Genomic DNA, 17,551 nt, shown 5'->3' with positions numbered 1-17,551 from the left:
CAGGTGAAATATACCCAGAAATAGACCTAACATTTGAGGCACTAAAATCTGTGTCAGCCAGCATATTAGTTCTGTGTAGAAATAAATGTGTATTCTGGCAGAGCAGTATTGTCTAAAAACCAAAGGTTTGATGGGATTAATTGCAAATATATTCACAATATGTTGCATACCTTTTGCTTTATGTGACTTTCCCCCCAGTCTGCAGACCATGAAAAGTGGGTGGTATGATTAAGGGGAGTTTTGAAAATACAGTATCAAAATGATTAAATGTAATAGGACTGAGAGAGCAAGACAGATAATTCTGTGTGCTTTTAAAAGCCTCTGCTTCTTTAAGCTTTTTTATATGCATTTGAAAAAAAAAGAAAATTAATTGTATTTGCTGATTGATTTTTTTTCAGAATAAAGGCCTATTTGTATTCTTCCAGATATTTCAGATGTAAAGAAAATTAAGAGTAAAATCCGATGAGGGATTGCAGTAATTACGGAAAAACTGTTTGGTGTAGCAATGTATATACCATTTCCCCCCTAATTCTCTCTGTCCACCAATTATACTTTCCCCCAATTTCAGTTTATAAACTGTTTTGAAAGGCAGACAGTACATCATGCACTGCAGTAATTTAATCTTGCACAAGAACATAGTCAAGCTTTCTGTCCAAATAGGATTGTAGCTGGTACATGAGTCTGAACTGGTAAAACACTCACTGCCAAAGAGGCCATGCATGCCTTATTCTAATGATACAGTAAGATTGAGGAAGAACTCCAGGCTTCTTCCTGGGGTCCTCACACTTTTAAGCCACGGGCCGGTTCACGGTCCCTCAGACTTTTGGGAGGGGGTGGTGGTCTATAGTTTTTTTTAAAATGAGCAAATCCCTACACACACTGCACATATCTTATTTGTAATGGAAAAAAAAAACCAATGAAGAACAATACAGTATTTAAAATGAAGAACAATTTTAACCAACATAAACATAGCAGTGTTTCAATGGAAAATGTGGGCCTGTTTTTGGCTGATGAGATAATCAAGTTAATTAGGATTGTTGTTGTGTGCTTTCAAGTCATTTCAGACTTTTGACTTGTTCCTCAGTCTAAAGTTTACTGCAGGGGTCGGGTAAATGACTTTGGAGGGCCATATCCAGCCCATTAGCCTTAGTTTGGGAATCCCATTTTAAATCACCGGATATTTAACAAGACAAGATGGAAATCTGCAAGTTCTTATAGCAGTACTGCTTTAAAATTGAGTGCCATATTAATTCCAGAAGTGCATGTTCTGAAATCTACGGTTCATGAGGAAAAATGACACAATAGCATAATTATCATGGCCTTAAATAACAAATAAATTACCATTTGAGACATAACTAAATATGTGAATGTCATAAAAACAGATTGCTACATCTGAAGATTAATATATAGATTTTTATTGTGTCAGCAATATATGCATGCAGCCAACTAAAATACTGTCTGTTTGTATTTTAAAATAGTATAAGAATCAGCGACCTAATTGTGAAAGAAAATAAGACCCACATTCATATAATATTAAAAAGCTTTGAACAGTAATATAGGGGGTTTTTTTGCATTTGCAAGTATATTTTATGCAGTTGCACATATATTTTAAATAATATTTCTGTGTCATTCATATCTGTATGGATTCATAGAAATCAAGCAGACATTTAGATGCAAGTTTTTAAAAAAGTGATATTGATTTTTATTGGACATATTTATGTATAAAACAAGGCCAAAACCTCTTTATTTGCTGATGCTTTACTTTGAGTTTTTAAGGGGAAAAAACTGGAAGCCTTTGTTATGCTTTCCATTTGTGATACTCTTTGCACACTGTCAGACATAAGGCATAATGCAAGGTATAATACACAATCCAATGCAAGGCATTAGGCTGCAATAGAATGTTTTGTGATAATTATTTGAATACAGAAGCAAAGTATAAATTCAGTTGAAGGGAGCATTAAACAGAAAGATCTTCAGTTCTTACTTGAATGCCTGCATCGAAGGGACTAAGATGCCCATCAGAAGCAAGAAGTTTCTACAATATTATGGCCATTGTAGAAAAAGCCTATCTCTTGTACATGTTAGTAACGTGTCATCTATGTAATTGCATACATAAAGAAGATACTGTCATATGTTTGAACCATAAATTGCACACTGATGTTGATTTTCTTAAAGTTAAAATGGCTAACTTGCATTGTGGAGGAACAGCATGAGCAAAGCTGCAGATTGATTTATGATTTACAAGCTAGTTTGCCAACAAATTGTAATTAAATTTTGAAAGTTTGATTAAAAGTGGTCTGTGTAGACATTGGTTATTATATGTTTTTAATGGTTTTTGTATGGATTTTATAATGTTGTTTTAAATGTTTTTATTGTATCTTGTGAATTGTTATGGCATCAAATTGCTGCCAGTGTGTAAGCTGCCTTGAGTCACCTTCGGGCTTGAGCAAGGCGGGATAGAAATATTGTAAATAAATAAATAAATAATAGATGTGCCCTCTAAATAGCAACATCTTTTATCTCTTTTTTCCCAATTGGTAGTAATTATTTTAAATCTCCAAATGAATAATGATTTTCTAATACCTTTATGGAATTGTTTGTAATGGTAATACGGTATATCTGATAGAAGACATTGTCGCTACTATGCATTTATTAGCACATTCCTTGGACAATAATAGTGGTATGAAAGAAGTTTGATTCTAATCACATATCAGATGTTACAGGTTTATTGCGGACTCATCTGTGTAATGCTGCAGCATAAAAAGACAGGCTTAAAAAGAAATAATTTTAAATTTAATTTGGACTTGAAGAACATCTAAAAGTCATTAAATGTTGTGATTGTATCTCCAAATTAAAGCATATGGTATTCTTATAGGTTCCCCATTCAGTACCAGAAGAATTGAGTTGCTCTTTAACAAGAGATTTCTGTGACCCATATTTTTAAAGCTGAAATTTACTTGAATCTAAATACACCAAAGGCACCAGATCATGTCTGATCTTGGAAGCTTAACAGGAGCTCTAGTTAGTACTTGGATAAGAACCCACCAAGGAATATCAGGTGTTACAGGCTATATTTTGGAGAAGGGAATTGGCAGAACCTTCTCTGCCAGTATGCTTTGTCTAAGAAAAACCTGTGAAATTCATAAGTTGACAGGTTATTGAAGGCAGATGCCCACACATAGAGAAAACCTGCTTAAATCTCTCCTTTCCTTCACAGCTTTTTCAAAAAGATAAATGCAAATAGTTGTGATCAGTGATTGAAAGATCTGTGTATATGCATTCATAGTTGCAATGTGATTAATGATTGAGAGATTTGTATATTTGCATTCTTTGTTCTCTACTGAATCAATGGACCTCTGTGCTATAATCTTGACTTTTCGAATGAGTAATAGATTTGATTGCTCTCCTCCGTGTTCACTGGGAGGAGAGCAATGTCCAATCTCTATATAATAGTGAAGAGTAAAGATATCACACTGGCAGCAAAGATCTGCATGGTTAAAGCAATGGTATTCCCCGTAGTCACCTACGGATGTGAGAGCTGGACCATAGGGAAGCTAAGCGAAGGACGAGAGATGCTTTTGAACTGTGGTGTTGGAGGAAAGTTCTGAGAGTGCCTTGGACCGCCAGAAGATCCAACTAGTCCATACTTCAGGAAATAAAGCCTGACTGCTCATTGGAGGGAAGGATATTAGAGGCCAAGATGAAGTACTTTGGCCACATCATGAAAATAGAGGAAAGCTTAGAGAAGTCGCTCGAAGCACCTTGGTGGAGAGCGACTAATTAAGAAATAAAGTGAAGTGAAGTGAAGTGAAGTGAAGTGAAGTGAATGATGCTGGGGGAAATGGAAGGAAAAAGGAAAAGGGGCCGACCAAAGACAAGAATGGATGGATGGGATCCTTGAAGTGACTAGATTGAACTTGAAGGAGCTGGAGGTGGTGACGGCCGACAAAGAGCTCTGGCGTCGACTGGTCCATGAGGTCATGAAGAGTCAGAAGCGACTGAACAAATAAACAACAAATAAACAACAAAAAAAGAGTCGGAAATGACTGAACGAATGAACAACAACAACAAAAAAATAGATTTGATTATCCAAAGAAGATTTTCAGTTCATTTATCAAGACAAGTATCTGAGTTACTCCCAATCTAAAAGTAAGACATTAGAATCTTGGGTTAGATCTGTTGGTATCATGCAGTGACTCCTATAGAGATGTCACTATGTATTAAAAAATAAGTCTAGAAGTGATTTTCGCACTACAATTTTAGAATTTCTGTTCATGTGGAACTTCATGGTGAAAGAAGAGGGCATGAGGTTCACACAAGTTGAATGGGATGGGTTCCATAAGTTTTAAAGTAAAGGTAAAGGTTTCTCATGACATTTAGTCTAGTCGTATCTGACTCTGGGGGGTGGTGCCCATCTCCATTTCTAAGCCGAAGAGCTGGTATTGTCCATAGATGCCTCCAAGGTCATGTGGCCAACATGACTGTGAGCCACAATAAATTATGATTTTTCCCAGTTGCCATTGGATGTATTTATTTATTTACTTTGTTTTATATCCCACCTTTTCTCCGTCGTGGGACTCAGAGTGGCTCTAATGTAGGACATATGAGCTTCTTGGATTTCTGCCTTAGGCTTCTAAACATCTTTGAATTATTAGATGTTTTACAACCTCCCCCCCCCCCCCCCCGCAAACTAGAGGTGTTTGATTGTTAGCCATTTCAAGAACTTTGATCTGTTCCTAATCCCCAAAGAACAAAACTTGACTTTTTTCCATGAATCCATCCTGATGACATGGACAGTTAACAAAGACCTAGTAATTTATTATATATAGAAACTGACCCTTAACTTGGTGACTTGAGAACACTTTATTGAAAAAGAAATTTAAGCAGATCTAAAGAAATGTCAGCCCAAGCACTCCTGTTCTCTGGGACAGCTTAAAGGCAGTTCTGATGGGGCTATGCATGCAAGAATGATATGTTTTAATGGAGGCCAGAAGGACAACATTCCTCTGAAAGAGCAAAGGCCTATGACACATTTACAAGCACACAGAAGTAGCAAGATCCTAGCTGGCATCGCAAAGTAGATGGATGGACCGCTTTGTGTTGATTCAGTATGCATTTATTACATTTGCTTATAGAGAAAGATCTTCTTTTGTACTTTACAGCAGATTTTTGGGAAAAAAATGTAATGAGCTAAAAGAAGACAGGGAGTGCGGTTCACTGTTTTCAATACTTAGTGGTGGTATTTTTTTGCAGTGTGTATGTAATCACATGATAGTGATGGACATTGTTCCAAACTATATCTGTGTTTTAGCTGTTTCAAAATCAGTTTTAAAAATAGGAAAAAGTAAAACTGCCTTCATTTGAATGGTATTTCTCATGGAGTAAAAGGTTAGGATCTAGGATTGCTGATACACAGATCTTTTTAGTTTACAGGAAATATGGAAAAGGGCAAATCACCTAGTGACTGAGCAAAGCTGAATTTGCTCAATGTACAATATTCCTGATAGTTTAGTAAGGAAATAATTTTAATTATCTTAATGTACTTCATATCTAGGTGGCCTGGCCATAGGAATACATTTTGCTGTATCACCTCCAAATACATAAATCTAAATATAGTTGTACACAAGAGTCTACTGTGGGCCAGCAAAATGGTTAGAAATTGCAGGTTTTCTAACATTATTTAAAATTATTACAGAAACATAGAAAAATATATTTGTAGGAATGTCAGTGGTCAGTTGTTTACAGTGACATAACAGCTTGGGTAAAGAAAATCCTAAACAAAAGGGAGAGATTGGGAAATTAATTTCTGAAACTATTACTCTTTGCCTTTGTAATTAGCTAGCAATGTTCCGCATTGGGAAGCATCTCTGAAAAATGCAGACCCCATTGTGTAAAATGTGTAAATAATACTGGGGCAAGATCTCACCTTCTAGATTTGACTTATGGATAAATTCATTCATGATCTTAAAGTCTGATCTATATTCTGGATGTTATAGAATAATCCCCCTCTTTTCTGCCCTTATGCATCCTGTGGCATGATACATAAAATAGAGTTAATATTCTACCCTAGACGTACCTGAACATAATTCCTTCACAATCTTTTGAACAGTATGAACAGCCTTGTGAAATTAGTGAAATGTATTTCTGAACAAGCACGTGTAGGGCTGAATTGTAAGGCAGCCTATTGATTCCTGATTTCCAGCAACATCACATACAGAGACTTACTTACTTACTTAGGCGATCCCTCGTTGTCCGAGTAGGATAGTCTAGGATAGTAGAACATACAGAGAAGGGTGCACATTGCCAATGAGGCAGAATCACACATCGTGTTAGGAGTCTCTTTGTGGGGAAGCTTATCCAATGTGCCTAGACCAACGTTATAGTCTGCATGGGCCTGTTCTCTTCATCTGACATCAAGCAGCTAGGGTAGGAAGCACTATATGGGATTTTAGCCTCCAGTTACTTTAACACGTGTAAATCACATGGATTTATATAGGTTCCTTTCTAATGCAACTAAAGTGCCATCACTTTTTGAGGCATTACTTAAATCCATACTGAAATCTTAAGTAGGCCATGTTGATTAATCCAGTCTTAGGTTAACATAATTTGGCATTTACACTTTAGTATGTGTAAAAGAGCATGGTGCTTAGAGTATGAATTAAGAGAGGTAAGCATAGATTATGATTTTTTAAAACCTATAGAATAGCTGTGCATGGCCCACCTCTTTTGTTCACTTGCTAAATTGTTTTATTTTAGAACACATTTCTGATGTAGATTAAGTTCATATACTTAGCCATTTTAAAAACTGGGCTCTACAACAGATACTATTGTAGTGGATACTTTTTATTTTTGTCTACTGTATGTTGTAGCATAACAACATCTTTTTGTAATAGTGAAGTACCTTTGTCATAATGTGTGTTTTGCTTTATAGAACTAGGCTTCTCTTGATGAAAATTAAGCACTCAAACAGATGAATAGTTTAAGATCACCCATTGTGGAAAGTTAGATATCACTCAGTTTTGGATACAGTTGGAATTAAACTGATGGGTGGTTTGCCATAAGCACACGAAGAACAAGAGGCAGGAAATGTGTTTTCATAGTAGATTGAACTGTAAACACCCAGGCTTTCAGCCTTGTTTTACTTACAAGAACTGAATAAATCAGAATAATTTTCATCAAGAAAAGCCTTTACATTTATTTTATTTTTGCATTTTGAACTTTTTTCTAATAAGATGTTTTATGTAACAGGTGGGAGATTCAAGAAAGAGATAGTAGTTGATGGACAGAGTTATCTTCTGCTTATTAGAGATGAAGGAGGTCCTCCAGAGGCCCAGGTGAGCATTGCATGTAATGTTTTTAATGGACTAGATCAAAACTTTACTTTTTTGACAGAAAAGATTTCCATTATTTTCAGAGATTTTTTCCCCCTGGAAATACAATGCATTCACACAAAAACTATTATGTGAAGGACATGTTACATCCCTCTAAACCTTTTGTGAAAAAATCCTGAAATGTTGGTGGTTATGATAGTGATGGTGACGATGCTCATAATAATATGATGATAACGACTACTAATAGTAGTTAGAATATAAGTGTGCTAAACTTTACAGAACTACTACCAGTAGAAGCAAAGTTTTGGAATTTGATCTTTCATTCCTAGACTTGTTGTGCTTGAAATTTAAATGGATTTAACTGCCATTGTTGCCACTTGGTGTATGTATATATATACATACATATGTATATACATATAGTCTTCAAAACTGAGAGGGCAAAATATTTTTGTATATACATATAGTCTTCAAAACTGAGAGGGCAAAATATTTTTATTGGGTAAATACAACAAATTGTGTAAATACAACAAAATATGGAAAAGTCAAAGGGCAAACAAATGCTTCTCCAAGACACTGTATTGACATGTAACAAAATATTTTCATCTTGTATCAAAGTTTCATACTGGTAATTCTTTATGAGGTTTTGAGCAGCAAGAGAATTGGGATTTATGTTTACTTCAATGTCTTACTGTTAGTTTTGAATACTGTAAATACACCAAGCATATATTATCAAAAGTTAACAGGGATGTGCATAATTTGTTATATGGTATACATTCACATAGGAGTATGGTCTTCATTAAAATAACCAAAATATGCCAGATCTCCAGTACACATTATGCCTTCTAGTCAATAGTCTGAATAGCTAAAACTTCCTGTTCGTTTGTCTATAAAAGTATTGAGATGCAACATACAGGTTGAGTATCTCTTAGCCAATATGATTGGGATAAGAAATGTTTTGGATTTTGGAATACCACTATTTGAATTTACGTACATAATGACATAGTTGGAGATGGGACATTAAATTCACTTATGTTTCACATATTATATATGCACATAGCCTGATGGTAATTTTATACAGTATTTTTAATAAGTTTGTGCATGAAGTAAAATTGGTCTGCATTCAACTACCAGAAAGCAAATATGCCACTGTGTTACCCATGTGCACATTTTTGGATTTCAAGATTTCAGATAAGGGATGTTAAGCCTGCAATTGCCCCTGAAACCTAGAGTCTCTTTGCATGGGTTTTGAGGGGCTCATGGGAGCAGTGGTCAAGATGGGGGATACTCCCTCTCCCCACTCCTTATTCTACTGGATGCTACTGTTTTTGACATGGAAGTTCACTGTTGAATCCTTCCTTCCTTAGCAATGTTATTTCTTAGTGGTATATTCTACGGTCATATAAGTCACATACCAAAGAACTTTTTTGAGAATGTGTTACTTGTGGGCAGCAATTTAAATTTTGCTTCTGCTTTTCATTGCTGTGGAAAAGAAAACAGCACATCATCCTGGTTCATTCAGTTTAGCAGCTTGCATGTATAAGTATGTTATGCAGTTTTATTTCCAAAAATGGATATGCACATTTACCAGAGCATGGAAAAATCTTGCAGCTAGCATATGCACTAACCGCAACATTTTTGTGAATCAGTTTGCTAGTTCTGATAAGTCTAACTTGAAGAGCCGCAGCAGGTTTGGCTCTCTTGATGTCGTTGGATTGTAGCTCCCAGTATTCCTCACCTTTGGTATCAGTATCTGGAGGTTTTATGAGTCTTACCCTTGAGACAGAAATAAAAAGAAGATGAGGAAGATTAGCATTTGCCAAATAAGAAATGATAAAATCAGAGCCGGAAGGCTATGCAACAAGAAGGCTTTAATACTGGGACAAAATGTGTTGTCAACACAGGGTTTGAAAACATAAATTTATCATTTGAGCATCTGCTCCAGAATGGATTAGATCCCATAGCCTCACAGTAGTGGCACTTCATGCTTCATCAGTTGGCAGACTGGAGCATTGTTCCTTAGGAAGCTATATCTGAAATCTTTTATACTACTCATGTATAAGTTTAGAAATTGTGGTCAACAAATCAACCCCCTAAAACTATTTGTTGACCAATTGTGGTCAACAAATCACCCCCCTAAAACTAGGTTAACTTACTCATAGGTCAGTGTACGTGATGAACCATATCAGAAAAGGAGCCACCCCTTTCTGTGATGAGGCAAGAGGTCCTTAGAAGAACCGTAAAGGCACCGGCCTCTCCTACTGTCTCTTCCAAGCTGCTGTTTCTGGCCTTTTTGAGTGCCTGGTTAGGGAAATGGTGGTGGCAGCCAGGAGCGGCTGGTCCCTGAGGCAACATGGTTATTTTGCCCTCTCTGTGAAATGATCTTTGACTTATCAACAAGTCATATCTAAATCCATATTTTTGGTTCTCAAACCTGCCCTTGATTTATACATTAAGTTTATATATACACATGTGTCAGCTCACAGTAGCTGCTCCCAAATGAAGACACAGGACAACGCTCTGGTATCACTGAGAACTTTACTACAGGAAACATAGACATGCAAAAAGCCGAGAGTGCCTGGCAATGGTTGGCACTCCCTTATATACTCTCCCCCACATTCAAAAATGTAACTCCCGCCAAGAAAAAACCCTGCGTAATTCACCCGCCAAAACTGCTAACCATTCTCTCTCAGGGTCAATTGCTGCAGGTGTCTTATCAGAGAGTTCTATGTCAGGGGCCCTGATTTCTGGCGCCAGAATCAAGGCCCTGAAAACTGGGTCCTGACACACATGTATATGCAGTAATTCTGTAGTTGGGGTGTTGTGTGGTTGCTGTTTGGCCCTGTTCTATCAGCAGTTTCTCCTGATGTTTTGCCTGGATCTGACTGGCATCTTCAGAGGATCTGTAGTTTTTAAAGTTGTTCTGGATGTTAAAAACTCTAGGGTTTTGTGAGAGTTGCTCCAGGTTCCACTTGGTCTATGCTTGCGGGGCGAGGGAAGAACCATTGAACAAACACTGAACCAAGTGGGGTGGAGATAGCAGGCTGTTCCCATCTTGCTCACAGTCCACGAGAAGCAGAGGAGGAAAAAGTGGCCTCCATCAACAGTCACTACTGTACAGTAGCAGCAGGACATTGTTGGGTACCAAGTCATTGCCCTCCTTCAAATCTTTGTAGCTTCCATTTACTCCACCTGCTGTCTTTATGCTTTTCTCTGCTGCTTCCTCCACTCAGTTGAAGTGAGGCTAGAATTGGTTCACAGTGCAGTGGATGCTCTGCCAGCTGAATCACATCTTTCCAGTTCCTAAAGAATGTCACTGTCTACCATTTCATTTCTGAGTCAAGTTCAAAAGGCTACTGCCTTAGCACACTGCACACCTTCAAGTTGCGTGCCACTGTATGGTGGCCCCATGAATTTCATCGGATTTTGCCAGTTCACTGGTGGTTTTGCTCATTACTTCCTCCAATAATATAGCCTTGACAACAAATTTCCCATCCAGGTACGCACCAGAATTGGTCCTACTTGTCTTTCAAGATGAGGCAGGATCTGGTGCCTTTAAGGTATTTAACTCCAAACTGTCAAGTCAACTTTATTTATACCTTGCCCATCTTCTGTGAGGACTTGGGGCGGCTTACAACATAAATGTCAGCCATTCGATGCCATACAATACACAGTGAAAATACAAATCACAATAAATTAAATTCATATATCTAAAACAACAGTCTAGCTTAACAAAACTTGAAAACAAATAAATAAAAGGAGATTAAAAAAACCCAATCAGCAGATTTTGTCTTGTAGAAGCAGTTTCACAACAAAACTAGGAGACTTCAAAATAATAACACATTGTGCCACATAGTAGAATTGAATTCCTTACAGCGCCAAAGAGAAACAGAGAGGCACAGTAACCAAGTACTTTCTTTTTTAAATTTCTGGAATTACAGATTAAATCTCTTCTGGTCCCCATTATTCACCCTGTTTGGAAGTGCCACAAAACTCTGATAGTATTGTCGTTGGTAAAGGCAAGCTGATGATTCCAATTGACTTGTATTACATTTGAATTACTGTAGCTGATTCAATCTGTCTATTATTTTACCCTTCCATTTTTGGGGTTTTTTAAATGATAATTTATTGTATACTGATTATTCTCTTTTACCCTGCTCTGATGTCCACAATGTAAATGGGTAAACAATATTTTAAATAAGCAATCTTTTTATGGGCTGTTTGAACATAGAACAGCTTTCCAAACATGTGATCTGATGTGGTTAACTATCACTTTGTAAATATTTGTTTTGCAGTGAAGTAATATGTGCTGCAATCAAAGAATAACTAGCTGCTATAAACAACTATCAAAAAGATGTTTTGTGTTGACACTTCTAGAAATTCAGAATATAACAACTGCTATTGTCTTACACTAATATTCATATAATTCTTGTATAGTAAAACATTTACTGCCAGATGTCCCACTTATAACCTAGTGCCAGTTTAGACATTAGCTCCTTGATTTAATGGTTGCTGCTTGGTCTCAAGAGTATCCTATCTGTAAAAATCTCACTGAGTGTTTATCTCCTTTTCTGCCCTGCAGTTTGCCATGTGGGTGGATGCTGTTATATTTGTCTTCAGTCTCGAGGATGAAATTAGCTTCCAGACTGTTTACCACTACTATAGCCGTATGGCAAACTATCGTAACACTAATGAAATCCCAATGGTACTAGTGGGAACTCAGGGTAAGTGAAGTCTCCTGTGCATATTTCTTGGAAATCACTTAATTTAGTTGGGAAGTTTGCTTGGGGTATTCCATCAATAGGTGGTGTCATGGGCAGAGTGGGCAGAGCCAGGTATAATTCTTACCAGTTTTGACATATTTTTACCAACATTGAAAAGTGAACAGTCTTCAAAACAGCACTTTTTTCTGCCTCGTCAGACTGCGTGGTTAGTTTTCTGTAAGGCTATTTAAAACTTAGGCCAAAGTACCCTGAAGGCACCAGATACTGTCTGATACTGGAAGCTAAGCAGAGTAGGACTTCCAAGAGAAGATCATGGGATATCACTCCTCAGTATTACTTGCCTTAAAAAATTATATGCAACTGGCAGCTTGAGACACATGCACATACATTTACATGTTAACCCTGTAGCTTTAAATTTTATTTTATTGCTAATGAGAGATAACAGGTTGAAAAGATACAGACTAGACGAGAAACTTTATGGACCTTAGTTTAGAGTTTTCCTTCACCTGGCTTGATTATGTTACTCCAGTTTTTCTTGGGTAAATAGAGATATTTACAGATCTCTTTTACATATAATCAGTATATTTTCCTTATTAATATGTTTTTAATTGAATCTTTTTTCACATAAAGGAGGGAAATGGAGCAATTTGTTAAAATGGAAAAAGGGGGGAGTGTGGGGATAGCGGAGTTTTTGTTAGTAAATTAACTCTTAGATTAAATATCTAGTATGTCACCGGGGAAGAGGTTTGAGGAGGTAAAGGGAAAAACATTATACAAAATTATAGTTATTCTGTCTAATTCTTCATCACTATTCCTCTTACACAGAATGCTTAAAATATTAAAATATTACAAATTCCAAGAAGATATATATTTAAAACTCTAGAATTTTAATATTAACTTTGTTTGTTAAAAGTTTATTTTAATATAAACTTTTTACTGATGTTCTGTCTGTGCTTTTTATTGGTATTGATTTTAATCTTTGTAAGTTGCCTTGAATTTATTTATTATTTATTTATTTAAAACATTTATATTCCACCCTTCTCACCTCGAAGGGGACTCGGGGCGGAGCACAGCATATACACGGCAAACATTCAATGCTGGGACACAAATTCACATACAATACATAAATATTAAAAAAACATTTATCAAAATATTGAAATACACCATTTAAAACCATCCTAGTCATCCGCATCATATTTAATTGGCCTGGTCATCTTTCCTATTGCCGCTTTATTTCCCTGTCCCGAAAGCTTGGTCCCACAGGCAAGTTTTTACCATCTTTCTAATGGACAGGAGGGAGGGGGCTGACCTGATCTCACCAGGAAGGGAGTTCCATAGCCAGGAAGCAATCACCGAGAAGGCCTTGTCTCTCATCCCCACCAATTGTGCCTATGACAATGGCGGGACGGAAAGCAGGGCTTCCCCGGAGGATCTTAATCTACGCAATGGTTCATAGGGAGAGATGCGTTGGGACACGTAATTTGGGCTGGGGCTGTTTAGGGCTTTATAGGCCAAAGCCAGCACTTTGAATTGTGCCCGGTAGCAAACTGACAGCCAGGGGAGCTGGCGTAACATGGGAGTTGTATGCTCCCTGTATGCCGCCCCAGTTATCAACCTGGCTGCCTCTTGTTGGACTATTTGAAGCTTCCGAGCAGTCTTCAAAAGCAACCCCATGTAGAGTGCGCTGCAATAGTCTATCCTAGATGTAACGAGAGCATGGATCACCGTGGCCAAGTCTGAATCCCACTTTTGGGAGAGAGATAGACTAAAAATGAAATAAGAGTAACTATGACGACAACAACAATAGCTTGATAGATACAATTCTGTGTTATTCTTACATATATTATAACTAGTTTCTACATTGTGTTGAAGACAAGGTGGGATATTAGAATAAATATATTAGAACAAAACAAAAAAAAGCTGCTTTGCTAATGTGGGAAATAAGATAGAATATTCTTGTTGGAGGCTTCTTTGCCTGCCCTAAATAGTGGGTTTGAGGTATGAATAAAGTCCGGCAGAGGGATTATCTGAGGAAGCAGAAGCGTTCCAGGTGATAAACATGCACTCTGTGACACTGGCAGATGGACTTCTGTTTTGGAATACACTGCCTGAGATAATCTTATTCTCCAAAGGACTTATGTTCAAGCTTAAAAGGTAGAAAGGAGCATTCTGTGAAACCTAAACTGAACTCAGTTTCCTGGTTGAATTGGAAGGACTGGAGGTAGGATAAGAGTATGCAAACCCAAGCAAAATCAATTATTTCATTTTAAAACAGCTGCGATTGCATTTTATAATTGTACTTTGTAAAGAACCTGTTAGCATATATTATTATTATTATTATTATTAATAATAATAATAATAATAATAATAGCACCATATCTTGATCTTACATTGCACTTGTGAGGCCTCATGGAAGAGACCTGCAGTTAGTGTAATCTTAGAGAGTAGAGTTTCTAGGATTTACCCCAATTACCTGAGATCTTGAAGATCTGCTGTGTTTGGTGAATATCATACCACTTTTTATGTTGCGGAGAATTCGTACGTTTTTTCTATCTTAATGACTTCATTGGCAAACACGATTGCATTCTTTACATGCTAGAAGAGCCCAGAGGTTCCTCCACAATACCAGACATTAGGCATGTGCAATCCATGGTTCTAAATGGTTCTAAAGTAGGTTGTTGTAAGTTTTTTCGGGCTATATGGCCATGTTCTAGAGGCATTTTCTCTAGTACTTACAAAACTAAAGTTCTGGTTGTGAAAACTAGGGGGTGCTGGTGCTTTGCTTCTACAGTGTTGCTAAAGTTCTGGTGGTGAAAATTTCAGAACTCTAACAAAACTTTCAAAATTTCATTATTATTTCATTATTGGTGATTTTTATGGCAGAACCTATTAGGAACTGCCATTTATAATGAAATTTTGAAAGTTGTGTTAATTTTCACCACCAGAACTTTAGCAATATTGTAGAAGCAAAGCACGAGCGCCCCCTAGTTTTCACCACCAGAACTTTAGTTTTGTAAGTAATTTAGAACCATGGATTGCACTTGCCTACCAGACATTTAAGATATTTATTATTTATTATTATTTATTTATTAGCTGCATTTGTTGACCGCCGTTCTCAGCCCTTTAGGGCGACTCACGGCGGTGTACAACATATAAAAGGCAATTTACAAAAGGCAATAACAAAAAACAACATATCCATAATACAACAGTTATATAGTTACACTAAAAAATCCGCTCCGTCTCAAGTAGAATCGTAACCAGTCTCATAATCCATATTCCGTTCCAGTCGTCTTTACCAAATTATTGTAGCACTTAGTTAAATGCCTTCTCAAATAACCATGTTTTTAGGCTCTTACGGAAAGACATAAGGGAGGGCGCCTGTCTGATGTCAACAGGGAGAGTGTTCCACAACCGGGGGGCCACCACCGAGAAGGCCCTCTCTCTCGTCCCCGCCAGACGTGCCTGTGATATGGTGCTGGAAAACTATTGGAAAACAAAGCAGCAAGAACTTGCTTTATATGACTCTTGTTTACTATAGCTTCTCAGTTTCCCTAGACTAGAACGCAAGTGTCTCTTGGCAACAAATGATAAGCTGACATGTATATTAAAAGTTAAAAGAGGTATATGGAAACAAAGTGATTTTGATGATGTATGGAGAAAATTTATTTTAAAAAGAGTAAATAAGAAAGAGGGAAAGGCACCTCCACAAGAGGAATTGAAATTTTGGACAGATGATATGTAAAAGCTGTGGCTTGGGGGGAGGGGGGAGCACAGTGGTGAGAGATAGATAACATGTATAAGCAGAAAAATAACAGTAGATGCCAAAAGTTAAAGTATGGTAGCTTGTATTGAATAGTATGTATCTGCTGTAAAACAAACAATGTATCACAAATGTATTGAACTATGATAAAATAATATATATATATATATATATATATATTTTAAAAAGAACCCAAGTGTATCTTTGCAGAACGAGCAACTTGGTCTGCTCAGAGGGCTGTCTCTCGGAGAGGCTCTTTGAATTTTCCAAACATTTGTACTGTTAATGGACTATGAAGTAAGAGTGCCCTTTCTTATTCGCTCTGTCTCTTATAGATCTTTCTTTTTTGGGTAGGAATTTGAATTGCCAAGCTTCTTTGGCTGTTCATAAATGGGAAGCAGATAATATTTTTAAAACAATATGAAATAATAGCACTTTATTTATTTATTTGGCTTGGCTGTTTTGACTGTTTAGTCAAAAAGCTCCAGAAAAGTAAAACGAATATTAAGCAGTCTTGTATTTTAAGTATTTTCTGGAAAAAAATCTCTTTTTTCTGAATAGATGCTATAAGTTCCAGTAACCCTCGTGTAATTGATGACGGCAGAGCACGAAAGTTGTCAAATGATTTGAAAAGATGCACCTACTATGAAACCTGTGCTACCTATGGACTGAATGTGGAGAGAGTCTTTCAGGATGGTAAAGTAACCTTTTCCTGCTCAGTGTAATAATTATTTCTACTAGTGATTATGAAATCGATTAATAATTCTTATAATGTCCACTTGTGATGTCCACTTGTAATGTCCACTAAATTTGTGTTTGCTTTTGTTTGTTTTTGTCACTGATCTTCTTGTTTTCTATGTGGGGAACTGCCTTACTTAGCATAGGAATTTCTTAGGAGAAAAATGGGGCTCTGCTTCTCTCTTAAACATTACCTTTTCCCCAATCTCATCTTCATATGTAGCAATCTTGAAAGTACAGTGTTGCTCATAAGCATCATGAACAGCCACTTAATATTCAGTAACTACTGCACAGGAAAGGCAATGTACAAGGTGCTGAAGAGTATTTGCTTTGTACATATGCAACTGCAACTTGCACTAACACTGCCCAGATAGAATTTAGGGGAAGTGCCACATCACTTTAAGAAGAAAGGACTTACTGTATATACTTGAGTATAAGCCGACCCAAATATAAGCCGAGGCACCTAATTTTACCACAAGAAATTGGGAAAACTTATTGACTTGAGTATAAGCCGCGGGTGGAAAATGAAGCAGCTAATGGTAAATTTCAAAAATAAAAATAGATACTAATAAAATTACATTAATTGAGACATCGTAGGTTAAATGTTTTTGAATATTTACTGTATTTCAAAGAAAAACAGTAAACTAGCTCTTTAAGTAGAAAAGGAGAGTCAACAAAAACAACATGGTATCAAGAATAACTTAAGAAAGATAGTAATAATAATAATTTATTTATACCCTGTCCTATTTCCCTATGGGGACTCAGGGTGGCTTCCAACATAGGCTTAATAATATTAAAAATAATAATAATACCAGAGTTGGAAGGGATCTCTAAAGATCATCTAGTCCAACCCCCTTCATTCTGCCTTCATGTAGGGATAGCACAATTAAAGCACACCCAACAGATGAAGAAGAAACAGAGGCGCACATGTGGCGAGATGAGCAAGGAGGGAAGCACGACTCCATTTCTCCTTTTTCTCATGGGGCTCCCATTTCTCCTTT

At 36.9% G+C, this 17,551-nt stretch overlaps 1 protein-coding gene across 6 annotated transcripts in view; it reads left to right on the top strand.

Moving 5' to 3' along the window:
• Positions 1 to 17,551, top strand: part of AGAP1 (ArfGAP with GTPase domain, ankyrin repeat and PH domain 1) — a 406,754-nt gene that overhangs the window by 92,665 nt on the left and 296,538 nt on the right. For all 6 annotated transcript variants that reach the window (XM_060783920.2, XM_060783904.2, XM_060783913.2 and 3 more), the window contains 3 exons: positions 7,249 to 7,334; positions 11,911 to 12,052; positions 16,374 to 16,508. In XM_060783920.2, the coding sequence (XP_060639903.2) occupies positions 7,249 to 7,334; positions 11,911 to 12,052; positions 16,374 to 16,508 (363 nt within the window). The remainder of the gene's footprint in view (positions 1 to 7,248; positions 7,335 to 11,910; positions 12,053 to 16,373; positions 16,509 to 17,551) is intronic.

The sequence above is a fragment of the Anolis sagrei genome, chromosome 1, assembly GCF_037176765.1.
Source record: "Anolis sagrei isolate rAnoSag1 chromosome 1, rAnoSag1.mat, whole genome shotgun sequence".
Taxonomy (NCBI): domain Eukaryota; kingdom Metazoa; phylum Chordata; class Lepidosauria; order Squamata; family Dactyloidae; genus Anolis; species Anolis sagrei.
This window is presented reverse-complemented; position numbering and strand designations above follow the sequence as displayed.